Source organism: Aulonocara stuartgranti (assembly GCF_965226115.1).
Source record: "Aulonocara stuartgranti genome assembly, chromosome: 19".
Classification (NCBI taxonomy): domain Eukaryota; kingdom Metazoa; phylum Chordata; class Actinopteri; order Cichliformes; family Cichlidae; genus Aulonocara; species Aulonocara stuartgranti.
The window spans coordinates 21408329-21426406 of NC_138955.1; the positions used below are offsets into that span (position 1 = coordinate 21408329).

General features: G+C 46.7%; 1 protein-coding gene across 2 annotated transcripts in view; it reads right to left on the bottom strand.

Annotated features, from left to right (window-relative positions):
• The window catches only part of eipr1 (EARP complex and GARP complex interacting protein 1), a 50420-nt gene that overhangs the window by 15063 nt on the left and 17279 nt on the right, over positions 1-18078 (bottom strand). For both annotated transcript variants that reach the window (XM_082516808.1, XM_082516807.1), the window contains exons 5-6: positions 15432-15531; positions 6883-7019 (exon numbers count right to left, since the gene is read on the bottom strand). In XM_082516808.1, coding sequence (XP_082372934.1) covers positions 6883-7019; positions 15432-15531 — 237 coding nt within the window. The remainder of the gene's footprint in view (positions 1-6882; positions 7020-15431; positions 15532-18078) is intronic.

The window sequence follows — 18078 nt, forward strand, 5'->3', positions numbered from 1 at the left end:
ACAACAGCAGCTCAGTACAGCAGGGATTACTCTGTGAATAATGTAAAAGCAAAGGTGCAGTGAGAACAGCCGGCTGAGGAGGAGTGAGAGTGTGTCAGGATTTTCCATTAAACACAGTTTTCTGTCCCCGTATCAGAGCCGAGTATTCCATAATTTACATAATGCTGCATATTACATCAGTACAAAGTGGAACAGGCATCATATATGTTTTATAAGCAGCACTATCTTTGCTTTTTTTTTTTTTTTTTTTAAAAGAAAAAAGCTATGCATCTGGGAGGCAAGAGGGTGCTGTAGAGACCAAGCTCCTCTCCAGGGTGTTAGATAACCAGCTCGAGGCGTCTGCTGCTGGTGGAGCTGCACTCCCAGTCCTTATTTTAGAGAAGAGGAGAAAAAGAATGCTATAGTCACACCAGAGAACCACTGTTGACTGAATGCACAACCAAAATTATTGCCATCGTGCGCAATTAACTTGCAACCAGTTTAGAACTGGTCTGCATCTGGTCTGTAACTGGTCTGCATCCAGTCTGTAACCAGCCTGCATCCAGTCTGTAACCCGTCTGCATCCAGTCTGTAATCGGTCTGTAACCAGCCTGCATCCAGTCTGTAACCGGTATGCATCCGGTATGCATCCAGTCTGTAACCAGCCTGCATCCAGTCTGTAACCGGTCTGCATCCAGTCTGTAACTGGTCTGCATCCAGTCTGTAACCAGCCTGCATCCAGTCTGTAACCAGCCTGCATCCAGTCTGTAACCGGTCTGTAACCAGCCTGCATCCAGTCTGTAACCGGTATGCATCCAGTTTGTAACCGGTCTGTAACCAGCCTGCATCCAGTCCGTAACCGGTATGCATCCAGTCTGTAACCGGTATGCATCCAGTCAGTAACCGGTATGCATCCAGTCTGTAACCGGTATGCATCCAGTCTGTAACCGGTCTGTAACAGGTCTGCATCCGGTATGCATCCAGTCTGTAACCAGCCTGCATCCAGTCCGTAACCGGCCTGCATCCAGTCCGTAACCGGCCTGCATCCAGTCCGTAACCGGTATGCATCCAGTCTGTAACCAGCCAGGAGAGTGTTGCACCATCATCTCAGCCTAAGAAAATACGAGCAGTCAGTCAGTGAATGGAAACAAATTCAAAGCAGTGAGAGGAAACCACCGATGGGTCGGTCTATTTTTACTCTGTGTGTCAGAGAGAAGTGGGGGGAGACACCTCAGAGGTCACCTGCAGAGGTAGTGGAGCATGATGATAGGCTGACACACACAGACACACACACGCGCACACAGACACAAAGACTGCTCTTTCACACTTGCAGCCACTTCACACATGCACAGACAGTGAAACACAAACACGACATGCTGTGACCTCGGTGTGTGTGTGTGTCTCTCTGCGTGTGTCTGTGTCTACTGAAGCATCTGAATGTTTTTTATTCTTTTACATTTTTAGATTTGTGTATCAATTTTGTGCCGTTAAAGCAGAGCTCAGAGAAAACAAACCATCACTGTTTGTGATCCAACAGGAAGAGTCACTGTTTTGACATGTCAGCATATCAGAGTGGCAGACATCGCTTCAATTTATATATACATTGTTGAAAAATTCGACCACGTGTGTCGGGGTCTCAGTTGGTCGTACGGACGTCAAACAGTAAGTAAATGATGTTTGTTTGTTTTGTTTTTTAAACACAAGCACGTTTTTCTTTTTACTGATGAATGGTTAAGGTTTGGGTTTCTGCTCGTCTCTCAATGTAAGGTGATCTAACAAACACAGCTGTGACACACGCATGCTGATCTGACATGTAACACGGGCAAAAGGCTCGATCAGGAACTGCTGCACTTTCCAGTATTCGGCCCAAACCATCGTCCAGCAAACTCCTCGGCTACAGGAGCGGCATTTGTCATTAACAAATGAGTATTTGTCCGTTTGCAAAGTTACTAAACCACAAAACCTCAGACAGCAGGCGGTCTGACGTCTTCAGAAAAGACTGAAAAATGAAATCTGTGGTTTTTTCCATGTTCATTCAGAAGTTTGGAATTTTAAGGAAACAATAAAAATAAATGACAGTTTTGGACTGTAGTCGGGTTTTCAGATGATGTACATGTTATTTATTCTCTGTGCTTGTTTGCTGCATTAGTCCTTTTTTTGTTGGCACATCAAACATGTGCAGATGAGACTCTTTTTTTGTTTCCTTTGCAGAGTTAAAATGATTTTGTCTGTGCTGAGCTGATGGAGGACTGCTCTGAGATCAGCTACTAAAATACTTAATGATTATTTTTCTGTCAGTTTAATCTAATAAATGGATCATTTACACAGGTCTGGAGGGACAAACACAGGTCATGAGCTTCCTGGATCTCTGAATATGAGGCCACTCAGGTGTCGTCCTCCGGTCAGGTGGAGGTATAAATTCAAAGAGGAGAAGATTAGGTTTGACTTTAACTGTAACTGAAATGTGGTTTGTTAGTTTGATGTTTGGTTGTCTCTTGCCTCCACCCCGACCTCCTCTGTGCATCTCTTTACCTGCTGTTGGTTCAGACACTTTGGACCAAACGAATCAAACGAGGAGACAAATACGTCCTAATCCAAGAAAAAAAACAAATGTGCTGCAAGAGCTCCTCATTTCCAAGTTTCAGCTTATTTTTAAAAAAACATGAACCGCATACTTAAAATGAAAAAATGAATCAAAGTGCAGATTTTCAGTCCTGACAGCACTTGGATATATTCCTGCACAAACATCTTACTTTATTTAAACCAACGAAAAAGTCGATCGTCCTTATCGGACCATTTTATTGTTTTTCTTTAAAACGTCTGTCATGGTGCGCCCTCTGCTGGCTGCACGTGTCCCTGCAGACTATAATGGTGTGTTTTCACAGCGATATCAGGGATGAGGCTGCTCTCTGCTAACAAGCCCCGCTCCGCCGCCCCCTCCTTCCCTTTGTGCCGATGGCTAAATCAGTACTGTTGCATCCTTCAAAACAGCACAGCGGGAGGAGAGCGGCCAAAACGGGGTGTGCAGGAACTCTTTAATTTGTTATGGGGCTGACGGGGAGCGATATCAATGATTCAACTATCTTATCTGGCCCTGTGATACGCATCGTGTAAATACATTCTCACTCTCTCCTCCTCTCTCCTTCACCCGGCACCCCTCTCAGTCTCTTCAGCACTTTGCTGTTATCATGGCGATCGATGTCGAGGTGATTATTATTCCTGCAGCACAGCCCACACGTAAACACACGCTGACCTCACTCATCAAGTGCTGCAGAAACACACACACACACACACACACACACACACACACAGTGAGAGGTCGGGAGGTGGGCTGCTGATAACCTGCAGTTACAAGGTTAATGTGTGGTAGTACACATGCTCCGTGTCACACAGGAACATTAGTGCTCAGCCGCCTCGCACTTCATCATCTGGCGAGCAGAAGAACGCGCTTGACTCGATTCACGGGCGTCCGCAGAGAGCCGACAGACACACCTGGATGCAAATACGAGCACAGACCGCTCAGGTTTGTGTGTTCGTCTTTGTTAGAGACACAAAGCTGACAGCTACGACAACAAGCTGCAGCCACAGCTCATAATAATCCCTCCATCCTTTGTCTGAAACAAGCTGTGTTAGCTCCGCCCCTTTCAGACAGCCTTCTTCTGATTGGCTGGCTGAACTACATGTGGGTGTGTCGTCTCCACTCAAGATGGACTACTAAAAGCTGCAAGCCACTTTACAACCCGCTCCTGAGCATACTGATTTAATCAGTGTCATCTCTGATGAATGCATAAACAGCTCCAGGCCAGGTGCTCACAGGCAGGTAACGGTTACTGTAGAGCCAACAGAGCTCCTCACTGTGGGTCAGGACTCCAGTTTTTCCTTTAATTCGAGCCAGCAGAACAACTAATCTCACTAATCGTGAATGAATTTGATTCGTGGAGCAGTTCTGGCTTTGGGTGGACAATGTAACATCTGATTCCCCTTAAGCCTCGTTTCATTGCCAGTCCTTTATTGACTTATGCATTATAAGAGTCCATGTGCTAATTAACTGCAGCCGAGTGCCGTGTTACCACTCCGCTGCCTGTAGTGTCGCAGGTTTCTAACTGCTTTATCACATCAGCAAAGCCTCTGATGTAACTGTGCAAAAAATATTATTTCATAATGTTGGAATCTGATAAAGACCCGCAGGCCACGATCGATGAGTGTTTAAACAGCAGTTGAAGGTTCGAAATATTACGGTTCTTTTTAAATAAAGGCACATTTATTTTTATGTACAATTACCTAAAAGTGATCAAAAATATTACAAAATACTCTTAATTGTTCATCATAAATCACTTTGATTTTTTATGAAACTCTATGGAGGCTTTTGTCCTGGTGGCACCTTCTTACCTGATGCAAGTTCATATGTAGTTTAATATTATATTTCAGTATATTTGTAATTAAACGCACTCATTGTCTTTGTCTTGGAAATACTTTCTTTGAAGATAAAACACAATTTCAATTTGAAAGAAAAGACAATGTGTAATAAAAAAAAAGTGAGGTCAGAGGTCAAATGTGACATACCGTAATTGTCGGGCTATAAGCCGCTACTTTTTGCACAAGCTTTGAACCCTGCGGCTTTTAGTCAGGTGCGGCTTTTCTATGGATTGTCCATGATTTTTGTCATATCGTAAGACGATTTGTTTTGTTTGTTCCGCTGTTGTACGGCACTACGTTGCCTGGCGGAAGGGCATGTGATCAGACACACAGTATCGGGGTTCAAGAGTGGTATGTTGGTCACATGTCCATCCGCCAGGCAACATAGTGCCGTACAAGTAGCGCGAAAAACAAACTTCAAATTAACGCTACGCGTTCAGCGGGAGTCGTCGATGACGAGCGGCGATAAACTTGCGAAAAGCAAGTTATGCTCAACTCCACCGGTGGATTCTGACAGCGTGGAAAAGTGTGAAAACATCCATGATCACCAACGGATTTCGAAGGGCTGACCTGCTGCATGATGGAGAGGAGGACACCGCCACGGCCCTTCAGAGGGTGTTTGACTCTGACACTGACAACGAGGATTTGTTTGGTTTTGAAAGTGACAACGAAGGAGAGAAGCGGAGAGTGGATGACGAAGCCATCCTGAGCCTGTTCGTATCCGACACTGGAGAAGTGGACTTTGGTGGTTTTAGTGCGCAGGAAGATGGTGGTGAATGACTGACTTTTCTTCTTGTTAAAGCCGTGTCACTGCACCTGAGCCTAAAAGGTAGTCTGAATCTATTTTTCTGGTGTGCTGTAGGTTATTGTTATGTACTACATTTGTTACTCATTTATGAAGCACAGTACATGTTTCGTACTTGTAATTACCGCTACTTGTACATATACCTAAAAAGTTATGCAAATATGTACCCATAACTTGTTTTTCAAAATATTAATAAAAGTGATGTCTCCAAACAGCCATCTCTTTCCTGACAATTCCCTTTGTGCATATTCTCTTACATATGATAAGTCAACATTGAAACACCTGCGGCTTTTAGTCAGGTGCGGCTAATGTATGTACAAAACAGGATTTTCCCCTGATTTTAGCTTGTGCGGCTAATATTCAGGTGCGCTTTGTAGTCCGGGAAATACGGTATATTTAATCTGTATGTTACTTTCTATATGCTATGCTAACGCTAAGCTAGCCAAGAGCTGAGTGTGTGCAGACTGCAGCCCTGCAGCCAGAGCCTGAACATCCACAGGTGACAGGCGTGTTTCTACAGCAGAATCACCATGACGACCGCTTTGAAGTGTCTGTGCTGGTTTCATCTTTGAGTAACAGCCCCAACACCAATCACAACAGAGCAGAAATATCTCCAACATGCACAAACATTTCACCTAAGCATGAATGAAGAGATGGCGGTGACTCTGACGCCAATGAGAACCCACTGAGAATCAGTGACATCGATATTGGACTCCCATCAGCACCGCTACAGAGTTCGATCAGAATTCATTCAAAACTTTTTCAGCAGTCGAGTTTTCAGACAGAATGAAAAACGGGATAAATGGTTTGCGACTATGATACGATATCCAGGCGGATACTCCGGACACTCGGCTAACCTGATGTATCGCTTCTTACGTCAGTATGACAGTTTTCAGCTTTGCTAGCATAATTAGCTCCCTACTCAAAATGATGACAAGTACATTAAAGCATATGATGGTTTGAGCAGAGCAAAAAGCCTGCACTGCAAACATCTCAAAGTCGGTTTAAAATGAAAGAAGAATCAAAATGCATACACAGAAAATAACTATTGTTTTACCGCCCGGCGAGCGAGCTGGCTCGGTGGAGGTTTGTGTTCTCGGAGGGCCTTTTATCACGATATCCAATAACGACTAACGACTCAGTCATTAATCGCATTTATGACGCTGCTCGTTTCCAACGGTTACACAAAGTTTTCATCAGAACCAGAAAAAAAATCTGCTCACAGCATGAGGAGATGATGTGAACCTGCTCTGAAGCTGTAATATGAAGACACGCATGTGTTTCCTGATGCACGGAGAGGCAGTCGTGACAAAACTCCCTCAGCATGATGAGTAATATTAAACACACAGCTCTGTGTAGTGCATTCAAATGTCTGCATGTAATGACATGCAAACACCCAGTAAAACCAGTAAGCCCAGAGTTTAACGTACACGACTCATTTCGGTCAGATTTACACAGACGGCAGCTCCTTTTAATCAGGTGCAAAGAAAAAAGCAGAGCATTAACGCTGACTGGCAAATAAGAATAAAAAAAAAACACCAACCGTCAGTGACACCTCAGCTCAGCGGCTGCTGTGGGACTTATTCCATCAGATTCAGCGATCAATGCCGTGAAAAAGGAGGTGAAGTCTACACGTCACCTAAATAAAACACCTAAAGGATCTCTCGGGCAGCGGCGCTCACCTCATGGTGCGGAGGTCCCAGCCTCGTATGGCCGTGTCGTTGGCTGTGGCGAGCTGGCTGCAGTTGTGGTGGGGGCTCCACTTGCCGGAGGTGAACTTCAGCTGACCTTTACCCTCGAGGGTGGCGGTGCTGGAGACCTGCGAAGGAACGGGGGCGCCTTTGTTAGCGGGGACGAGAATTCATCTGTACGTGTGTGACAGGTCGAGCGGAGCAGTTCATTAAATCAGCATAATGAGGCTTTATTAGGAGTCATTTTCTCTGCAGGCCGCTCTCAAAACTACAATCGCTCGCTAACAACTGTAGTAATATTTGGGGTATTAGTGGCACGCCAGCTGCCTGCATCACGCCGGCGTGTACACTCCTGCAAACACACCTCAACTCGTGCTGTTGGAGTTACACTGATTCACTATTCGTTTAAAGACTCTAATAATAATCATTTCACAGTATCTGCATATAAAGAAAGGCTGTGCAGTTTGATGGGGGCATGTCTGCGCACGGCTTTTTAGCCTCGTTTAGCTTCACATGGTCCCGTCATCAGTTATTAAGTCCGCTGTCCTGAGACGTGTGTCGGGAACAAGTTACAGATTTAATTTACTGGAAAAAAGAGGAAGCTGAGAGGGAGACAGACTACATGCACAGGAGGAGATCAGGGCAGAGTGGACACACGTGGGGACACAGCTGGACAGAATCTAACCAACATGATCACACACAAGAGGGACTGTCAAAATAAAACAGGAAGTGACTAACACAGAGACCAGACTAAGACATATGACCTTGACAAAACAACAGTGGAGACAGACACGGGGACATGAAGGAGAACCAACATCAAACAAGAACCGAGAACTAGAAAATAAAAGTGATAAAACTCCAGAAGTCCACAGGCGTCAATCTGGGCTTTGATATGTTGCTTTGTGATTCGAGCTTACGTTATTGCCCCCCAGCACAACAAACACACTGAAACAAAGTTCCTCACACCGCAGATCCAGATTTCTACTTTTTATGAAGAACACATTATGAGAAATATTAAAACGTTATAGATAATTACCAAAGCTTCTTTCCAAAAACAGTTGGATGTCGACCTCGTCTGTCAAATAACAAACACGTGTCTTTTCCAAAACTCTCTCCAGCTCCAGGAATTAGCATTTAAAAGCTGTTTGAAAGTATTGAAGTATTGAAAAGCCTGATTCTTTCTCCCATCGTTGTTTCGCCTCCTCTGCATCGTCCTTGGTCAAAGTGATGCTATGATACAGTTTATGACGAATCTTTTGGTCCTAACAGAATCATGCACATCAGTGACGTTCTGTCGCGTCCACATCCTTAAACCTCTTTCAGAAATATAAAAGTCCTGCTTTCCAAACACAAACGTCTGAGTTCCTTCCACCATCCTGCATATGGAGTAAGGTTGGACAAATTTATCGACCATTGATGACAGACTGAGCCGTTCGCCGAATGGTTTTGCAAGAGGGACTTATGTATTTCCCGTCAGTAAGTTAGCTTCAACCAACATTATTAGAAAAAATAATCTGTTTTAAAGCACGCTCTTGCAGCTGCGAACACATGCACCCTCCTCAGAGTGTGCTGGCTGAAAAGCTTTTCCACAGCTTGTTGAGCTGCATGCAGCTGCAGGATTGCTCCACCCATCAAAAAGTCCATCCATCCATCCATTCGCTTCCGCTTATCCTTTTCAGGGTCGCGGGGGGCGCTGGAGCCTATCCCAGCTGTCATAGGGCGAGAGGCAGGGTACACCCTGGACAGGTCGCCAGTCTGTCGCAGGGCTAACACACAGGGACAGACAACCATTCACACTCACATTCACTCGCACATTCACACCTAGTGGCAATTTGGATTATCCAATTAACCTATCCCCACAAGCTGCATGTCTTTGGACGGTGGGAGGAAGCCGGAGTACCCGGAGAGAACCCACGCAAACACGGGGAGAACATGCAAACTCCACACAGAAAGACCCCGGCCTGATGGTGGAATTGAACTCAGGACCTTCTTGCTGTGCGGCCCATCAAAAAAAAAACTTTTTTTTTGATGGGCCATCAAAAAGTCACCTGTGTGAATACAGTGGGGCAAAAAAGTATTTAGTCAGCCACCGATTGTGCAAGTTCCCCCACTTAAAATGATGACAGAGGTCAGTAATTTGCACCAGAGGTACACGTCAACTGTGAGAGACAGAATGTGAAAAAAAAAAAATCCATGAATTCACATGGTAGGATTTGTAAAGAATTTATTCGTAAATTAGGGTGGAAAATGAGTATTTGGTCACCTCAAACAAGGAAAATCTCTGGCTCTCACAGACCTGTAACGCTTTTCTGTCCCCCACTCGTTACCTGTATGAATGGCACCTGTTTGAACTCATCATCTGTATAAAAGACACCTGTCCACAGCCTCAAACAGTCAGACTCCAAACTCCGCCATGGCCAAGACCAAAGAGCTTTCGAAGGACACCAGGAAAAGTATTGTAGACCTGCACCAGACTGGGAAGAGTGAATCTACAATAGGCAAGCAGCTTGGTGCGAAAAAATCAACTGTGGGAGCAATCATCAGAAAATGGAAGACATACAAGACCACTGATAATCTCCCTCGATCTGGGGCTCCACGCAAGATCTCATCCCGTGGGGTCAAAATGATCATGAGAACGGTGAGCAAAGATCCCAGAACCACACGGGGGGACCTGGTGAATGACCTGCAGAGAGCTGGGACCAAAGTAACAAAGGTCACCATCAGTGGCGGGAGTTGAAAGTCCGTGTTGCTCGGCGACAGCCCCAAAACATCACTGCTCTCGAGAAGATCTGCATGGAGGAATGGGCCAAAATACCAGCTACTGTGTGTGCAAACCTGGTAAAGACCTATAGTAAACGTTTGACCTCTGTTATTGCCAACAAAGGTTATGTTACAAAGTATTGAGTTGTATTTTTGTTATTGACCAAATACTTATTTTCCACCCTAATTTACGAATAAATTCTTTACAAATCCTACCATGTGGATTCATGGATTTTTTTTCACATTCTGTCTCTCACAGTTGAAGTGTACCTCTGGTGCAAATTACTGACCTCTGTCATCATTTTAAGTGGGGGAACTTGCACAATCGGTGGCTGACTAAATACTTTTTTGCCCCACTGTATATCGCCCAACCTTAATATGGAACAGGTACCAAGTCCACAGCTGTCTTATAGCGCTGGTGCAGAGCCAGGGTGATTTGAGCAGATCTGTCCAGATGTTTAAAGAAGATTAATCCATTGTCTGGATGTCTCAAGTACTTTTATTAACACAGTCGAGCAGGGATTAGAGGGTCGAGCCCGAGAGTCTCGCAGAGTTTCTGTATTTGCAAAACTTCAAGTTTGATTTGAGGATATTTTCATCATAGAAGAAAACAGCCAGAAGACGCGTTCCTCATCTTCGCACAGTGGTTTGTTCTGCTTACAACAACACTGAACACGCTTGGTTTGAATCTGAACGTCCAGAAACCGTCACCGGCATGACGAGAGCACGCCAAAGCTCAGGCAAAGCTGCGGCGATGAGCAGAGTAACGCTGATTAGCTCGAATGCTGCTCTCGATAGCGCAGCTCACCCATCAGTGTAAAATTTAAGACTGATAGCTGAAAGCCAAATCAAAGGGCTTTAAAGACTGCAATTGATTGCACCGTCTTTGGTTTTTAACACAAACACATTAAAGTGACAAAATGTCAGCGGAGAGGAGCTCAGCTGAAAGGCGGCAGGTTAAACTGCAGCCGGCGACGTATATTTATCAAACCTGCTGCACATACTTCACACAGCAACAATGAAGGTGAAATGAATCAAAGTCAAAATACTTCAAGGACTCTGAATTATAAAGCGTATCACTTCATCGGCTACTTTAAAAATGGAATCCAATTAATTCAGCGGGCCGCTTTGGAAATGATTATCTTTCCTTTAAACTGCGATGCATCCAACAATTCAAACAGCAGCTCTGCACCGCTTCATTTTTCTCTGCTCTATCTGCAGGTTTTATCCTCACCCCCTCCACCACACCTGCCTGTTGGAGCAAGGATCATCGATCGGCCCGTCACCGCACAGCGCCGCGGTACACTCTCATTATTTCAGCTAGAGAGGACAAACAGAGGGAGGCAGAGCGAGGAAGGCCGGCTGAGCGGGGAGGTTTGAAGGAAGGAGACCAAAGTAGGCAGAAGGGGAGAAGAAAGGGAGGAAATCTAAAGACAGGAGCTGAGGAGGAGGGGAGGAAGAGAACAAAGAGGAGAGGAGCACGGCTTCCTCCGCGGCCTTGAAAAATATTTCCACGACTATTTCATGAATGTCCACTCATAAACCTCGGCTTCTCAGTCTATGAAAAATATCATTTACGCATTATTTGTAACCAGAGTTTCCACGCCGCAGCCGTGTCCATGCCGCAGCCGTGTCCACGCCAAATCCTCAGCCTCAAAAAGGAAAAGCTGGACACCGCCATCGTGACATCACTCGCCTTATGTCAGAGGCACCGGAAACAGACTGCAGATAAAACAGACACGCCTACAGTGACGTCATGCTGTAGGTGCTCAACGTTAGCATTTTGACCGACAACACTGATCATCGCCTCACCTGTCAGTGGGCGGGACCCGTCACAGAGCAGGCGAACATTTTGTCCTCAGAGTTTATGTCTGAAGCAACGTGAGGTGTCGTGAGGATTTGGCTGTGTGGGCGTTCCCGGTCGGCAGGGCTCAGCATCCATCAAAGACGGTCCAAAGGTCCAAGGAAAGAACGGCGGCGAGTCACGGCCGCGGGGAGCCGAGGCTGGCGCATGTGCAGACGAGCTGAAAAGGTTCATGCTGGTTCTGATGGACAGGTGTCAGGACACACTTACCTGGAGAACACCTGTCACCAGGATGCATTATGGGAAGAAGGCGAGCGGACGGGGGCAGTGTGATGCTTTGGTTGATGTTCTCCTGGGAAACTCCTTCCGTCCATGTGGATGTTTGACATGTAGCAAATACCTAAGCGTTCCTGCAGACCATGTACGCCCGCACACGGACACGGTGCTCCCTGATGACACTCTGCCATAAAGCAGAAATGTTTCAGGAATAGTTTCAGGCGTTGACTTGGTCTCCAGTGGAGCATCTGTGGGATGTGCTGATAAAGTGATGGGTGTATATCCAGCTGTATCACACAGACACCTGCTAATCAATAAGATCCACATAAAATCACTCAAACTGGAGCACAGCCTCTGGGAGGGTCTGTTAGTACAGTGACCTCACAGCAGCCATATTACTGGTCAGATGACGTCACCACAAACGCTCCGAAAGGCTCCAGCAGCACAAACACAGCGTTCCACGTAGCTTTTTTAGCGCTTGGCTTTCACAACAACGTAGCGTCGGAGGACGTGTTGCCAGCGCTCTTTAAACAAGCATGAAATAAAGTCTCCTTCTTCCTGCGAAGTGATTCCTCTCCCAAATGTGCAGACAGACTCTGAGCTCTTCAAAGAGCAGACGCGCTCCCCAACTCAAGACTCTGGAAACCCGTCCAGCAGCACAGCCGGGGCGCCGTGCATCCCAGGTTCCCAGCTTTATTAGCACACTAACCAAATTAGGGGCCCTAACAAGGCAGCACACACAACACTGGGGGACGCATTCATTTAGGACGCAAGCGGCACTAATGCAGAGCTATCTGTCAAAGCGGCGCGCAGCCGTGCCTCCTCTGCACGCCGAGAGAGCATTAGTGTGCGTTTGTGGAGCAGATGTGCAGGACAAGGTGTGTGTGAGTCAGCCAAGATGTTTTCACTCAGTCCCACCAGCTGGGCTAATTGATGAGCGCCACACACACACACACACACACACACACACACACACACACACACACACACACACACACACACACACACACAGTAATCTAGCACAGGCCCTGGAGACAGACATGGACGCTGCAGCTGGACATGCTGGAGATGAACACGCCACCATGTGACAGACAGGCACCGAAGGAATCCCTCTCTCCTCATCGGGCTTCTTTCCCGATCGCTGGTTCCATATTTGATTATTGTGTCTCTACTTCAGTTCCAGGTGACTTTAGGTGGATTAGTTTCCTTTAGTGTTCCCTTTAGTGTTCCCTTCCTCCTCCGTTTAGTTGTGTCGGGTTGTAAATGTATGTGTAGTTAACTTCCTGTTTTATTTTGATAGTCTTTGGTCTCTTGTGCTTTGAGATTACTTCCTTGTTCCTGCTCTGTATCCTCCCGTCTGCCTCTCATCATCATCATCTTATGAACACCTCAGTTGTCTCCTTGCCCTCTGCCGTGTCCTCCCTCTAGGTCGTGGTGTTCCGTGTTTTCCGACTGTTGAAACTTCCTGTCTGTGAAACACAAAGATGCAAACTCTACGCTGAACGTGTGGAATATGTGCCGCCCTTCATTTTTGATGTACAGGGAGCATCTTCCACTTATAGAGCATTAAACATTGACTTGAGCTGGTCTTGACCTCCAGACCTGGGAAACTGAGGTAGCCTGCAGATACGAACTTCCCCCCGGGACAGCATCCTGCAGGAGTCTGCAGGTCCTCCTGCGACGTGTCCTCCTGCGACGTGTCTGTGGAGGCCATCGGTAATCGGTGAGGATGATTTGAAGCATTTCTAACCTGATGGTAAATGGACTGGTTCTTATATAGCGCTTTTCTACTCTGAGCACCAAACTTTATACAACTAATTCATTCACCGAATCAGGCCCTGGAGATGGACGCTGCAGCTGCAGCCAATCACACCCATTCATCCCACAAGCACTTCTTGTGTGCTTTAAGTGCTGAGTATCTAACATTCATACACATTCACACTCCGATGGATGCATCGGAGAGCAACATGGGGTTAGTATCTTGCCCAAGGATGTTTGGCATGCAGACTGGAGCAGAACCACCGACCTTCTGGTTAGTGGCTGATCTTCTCTGCCACCTGAGCTACACCCCACACACACACACACACACACACACACACACACACACACACACACACACACACACAAAAACACGTACAGGTGTGTGTGACCTGGTTGGCCTTTATGTGAATCACTAAACGAGTGCATGAATCACTAATGACTCATCTAGAATCATCGCTCCGGATGGAACAACACACTCATGAAAGCCGGGGCCGACCCACGCCGCCGCTCTATTACTTCTTCCGCGCGCGCCCGACGCACGCCATTATTTCCAGGCTTTAAACACATAATGGGCCTTTTGAGGGCAAAGCTGGCAGGTTGGAAGACTGAGAGCTTACAGTGAAGAGCCTCTTCACCCTGCATTAGGAAGGTCCACGCACGATTCAGCCACACACTTGACGCTTTATTTTTACTGCAGTGAAAGTCTCGAGTGTGAGGCGTCTGCAGCGTAACAGGGGATCCTGGTCTGAAGTGGGTTCTCCCAGTTTGCACTGGTAGAACCAGAAGAGTCCAGGACTTCTCTCCTTCACAGAGCTCTTAACTCTGCCCCTCGTGCTTCACTACATCCGTGAATCTTCTCTGAGGTCTTCCTTCATCATGTTTTCTCCAATATAGCCAGTCTGACTGTGAGCATCGGCAGCTCGTCCACCTCTGCAGGCTCTCCTCACTGTAAACGCTTCTCTGATGAGTTCACGGACTTCAGGTCAAAGTTCTAAGTGTCAGAATGATGGATTATCTGAGGCATGGAATAAATATCTGAGTAAACTGTATATGAGACCGCAGACCGGCCTGTGCAGGCCTCTAACCTCTAACTTGCACGATCTAACGGTCACTGCAGTGCATCACAGTGCAGAGACAGACGCCATCACAGGGCAGGAAGAAGACGCCAAAAATGGATCCAGGAGAAGGTGTGAGATGATCCACCCAGAGCACGAGGCCGGTCACTAATCTGCTGCTGCCTGGTTTGGATTACTGGCTGTGGAGAAGTCCTGATCCTCAGTTTCACGTCCACGCTGAGTGGATTCTCTTATGAAGGTTTCAGAGCTGCAGGACGTTACAGGAAAACAGGCGCTTGAACCGCGACCGCGGTGGGTAAATGAATAAACGAGGGGATAAAGTTTATGCAACAATTCTGATTTCATCGTCTGTTAACACAAAACAACGACTAACTAAAGCGTCATTAACGAAAGTCGGTCTTACTGAAGCAGCAGAGCGGCGTCCGCGCGCGCTTCGAGAGACGCTGGGCTTCACGCGTGGTGTGTAATGTTCCTCACACATACATCAGGTTGTGTACTGCAGCGCCTGTAAGTGAAACTTAATGTATAACTGCAGCAGCTCTACTTCAGTGAACTGTGAAAGGAGATGGAGCGATTTCCCTCGTACGTATTAAACAAGACTATTACTGTCACAGCAGGAGCAGCTTGACCAGAATAATATTAAAGCAGCCACAGTGCACGTGTGTGTGTGTGTGTGTGTGTGTGTGTGTGTGTGTGTGTGTGTGTGTGTGTGTGTGGCAGGATGAATAGTGGACGCTGTGCTGTTGTCGCACACAGGGAGGATGTGTGCGTCTGATAACACCAGGACGATATGGCAGTTATCAAATAATGAGTTAGCTATTGTGCGATACGGCGTGCGTGCCTCTGGTTTACAGTTTCCTCACCGTGGCCTGTGTGGAGCTCTCCTGCAGGTCCCAGAGCAGCGCATGGTTATCAGCCAATGAAATCATGCGCTTGCCGTCCCCCATGGGCTCCCACAGCACGCTGTACATACACAAAAGACACACAAACACAGAAGCACAGGGCCACAGTCAAATCGAGCGCAAACATGCTGCAGACACACAGGGGGCGGGGTCTGTGACATCCGCAGCGATGGTCACACAGCTGTGTTCTGCATGTTTAAAGAAGATGAATGTGTTTCAAAATCATTTGTAGTAAAAAAATTTATAAGAAATCAGTTAAAATAATAAGGATTGACCTCGAAACCTGCAGTCCCTCTAGTGTCCAGCAGGGGCAGCAGGGGGTCGGTCCCCACAGACTCATGTTAAAACTTTAGAGCAGAAACAAACATGTTTACAGCCTGATGCACAAACTCTTTGGACTCTTAGATCATTTCCTCTTTCACAACAGCTGTTTAAGGCTTAAATCTTGCATTATTAGCGGCGTGGCCTCTTTGACTGACAGCTGCACGGCGACACAGGCAGCTGTCGGTTGCCATTGGATGTTGGTTGGACTTTTGTTTTATGCTGCCCTCCTTTTTACTTACAGTTAGTCATTTGTGTTTGAGTTCTTTCTTCTTTTCCCCCGACAGCCTGACTCACCTTTATTCTTCCCACCTATGTCTCGATTGCTAACTGACCCTCTGTGCACACCAGTCTGTTTACTTCCTGTGTCCATCACGTGTTTCTCTTCTTCTTATCTTTGTCACCATCTGACCATTCGGATCAATAATGCGGCTGCTGTGAGTTTACCTGTACCATCCATGAAGTGTCAGCTCATATTAGCACGTATCTCTGGCAGTGAAACCTCAAACATGCTATTGTTGGTGTGGATGACATCACAGTGGTTGCTTGTACTTCCAGCAAACAAAACCAACTTCAGGTTCTTTGAATCTGCGTTTAATGGTGTCAGGAGTTTTGAGGAGCAGAGCAGAACCATCAGCGGTGATTTTCTGTGTAGCAGAGCTGCGATACGCCTCACTCCTCCGTGCCATGGAGCCCTGTTGTTGTCTAAACTATTGAAAACCCATCAGTGAGTCATTCTGTTGCACTGGGCTACACGCTCCTTTGTTAACATAAGCTCGCTGTAGTTTATTTTGAGCCAAATCCACACACGCTGTTCTGCTGCCACCAATACTCACCGGAGCGCCAAACTGGTATTGACCTACCCATTTACAGAAAAACCAAACACACCAAACAGAAACAAAAGAAAAATAATACCTTTAAAAAATGCCAAATCCTTTAATCCGCCTGTCGGGTACAAACAACCGGAGCCGGATGCTGGAGGCAGATTTTTAAATAAAGCTGGAGCGAGGCTGTAGTCACGCTTTAACACAATTTAGGGTGAACTCATAAACCAGCTGTTCCCAGCAGGTGGCACTATGACGACTGTGGTATTCCTGCCTCTCCGGACTCTCAGGTGCTCATGAAACATGAACGCCTCCAGCACAGCTTCAGTCAGGTAAAACCTTTGGTGCACTCTGCTTCCAGCATGATTAGCCTAAATAGATCGTGACAAGGTATCACGTGCTCTCCTACAGCAGCTTTGCATGATCCACAGGTCATAATAATCCTTCTGTATCTCACACTGATCCTCAGCACAGCCCCTCTGAAACAAGCAGCCTTAGCTCCTTCTTTAAAGACAACTCTCTTCTGATTGGCTGTCCCGGTATGCCAGCCGTACCCTCACGGTGACATCACGCAGTGTGTGTTTGATTGCTGAGCATACGCTCATCTCATTATTAGAAACCCTGGCCATGTTTAAACTCGTACAGGTGAAACTCCTCCCACAATTTAAGTTTGGACGCTCTCATCGTGCCACGCCCCTCTGGCCCCTCTGAAGCACGGCTGCTACTCTGACATCACTCACACGGCACACAAAGTTTGTGTTTGCGCGTCCATAAGGCCTCCTGAGTGCTCACGGTGCTTTGAACCGCTATGAGAAGGCACGCGCTGAACTTCAGATCCATCTCCTCTGAACGTCCCTCCGGTGTCTCAGGGCGTTACTGTGGATCCCCACGCCGACAAGTGCAGGGACCATCGGGACAAGTTAAAGATGGCAGCAGTGCCGAGACCAGTCCAGAGGTGCACGAGTAGGTGATCTGATCAAATCAGCATCAGGACTTTCTGATCACACTCATAAAAAGGAGAAAAAAGCCCATTAGTGCACTTTAAACGCTGCTCTGTGAGTGCTCTTAGTCACATTAGCAGCTTTCTGCACAACAGCCACGAGAGTGACAAAAGCACATAAGCTCAGCCCGGTGAGCACAGAGGACCCAGTTCTGTCAGTCTACTCTGCAGCAGTAAAGTACAGTAGAGCGTTTACTGCACGCTTTGATTCCTCCTGCGCACGCCCGTCTGCAGAGTATCGACCTTTTGCTGCAGCTTCTTTAGGCGAGCCTCTCCTCTGCGCTCTACTTAAACTCTGTATTCTGGAGAGACCTTGCACACCACACTAACTGTTGTTCATCATTCCCTGGATACTTGTTTGCTTTTGTTCCCTCCTCTTAGTTTGGATGGTTTAGCAGCTAAATCGAGACAGAAAGCGACCGCGTGGTCAAAGAAAGACGACAGCCCGAGCGAGAAAGCTCTG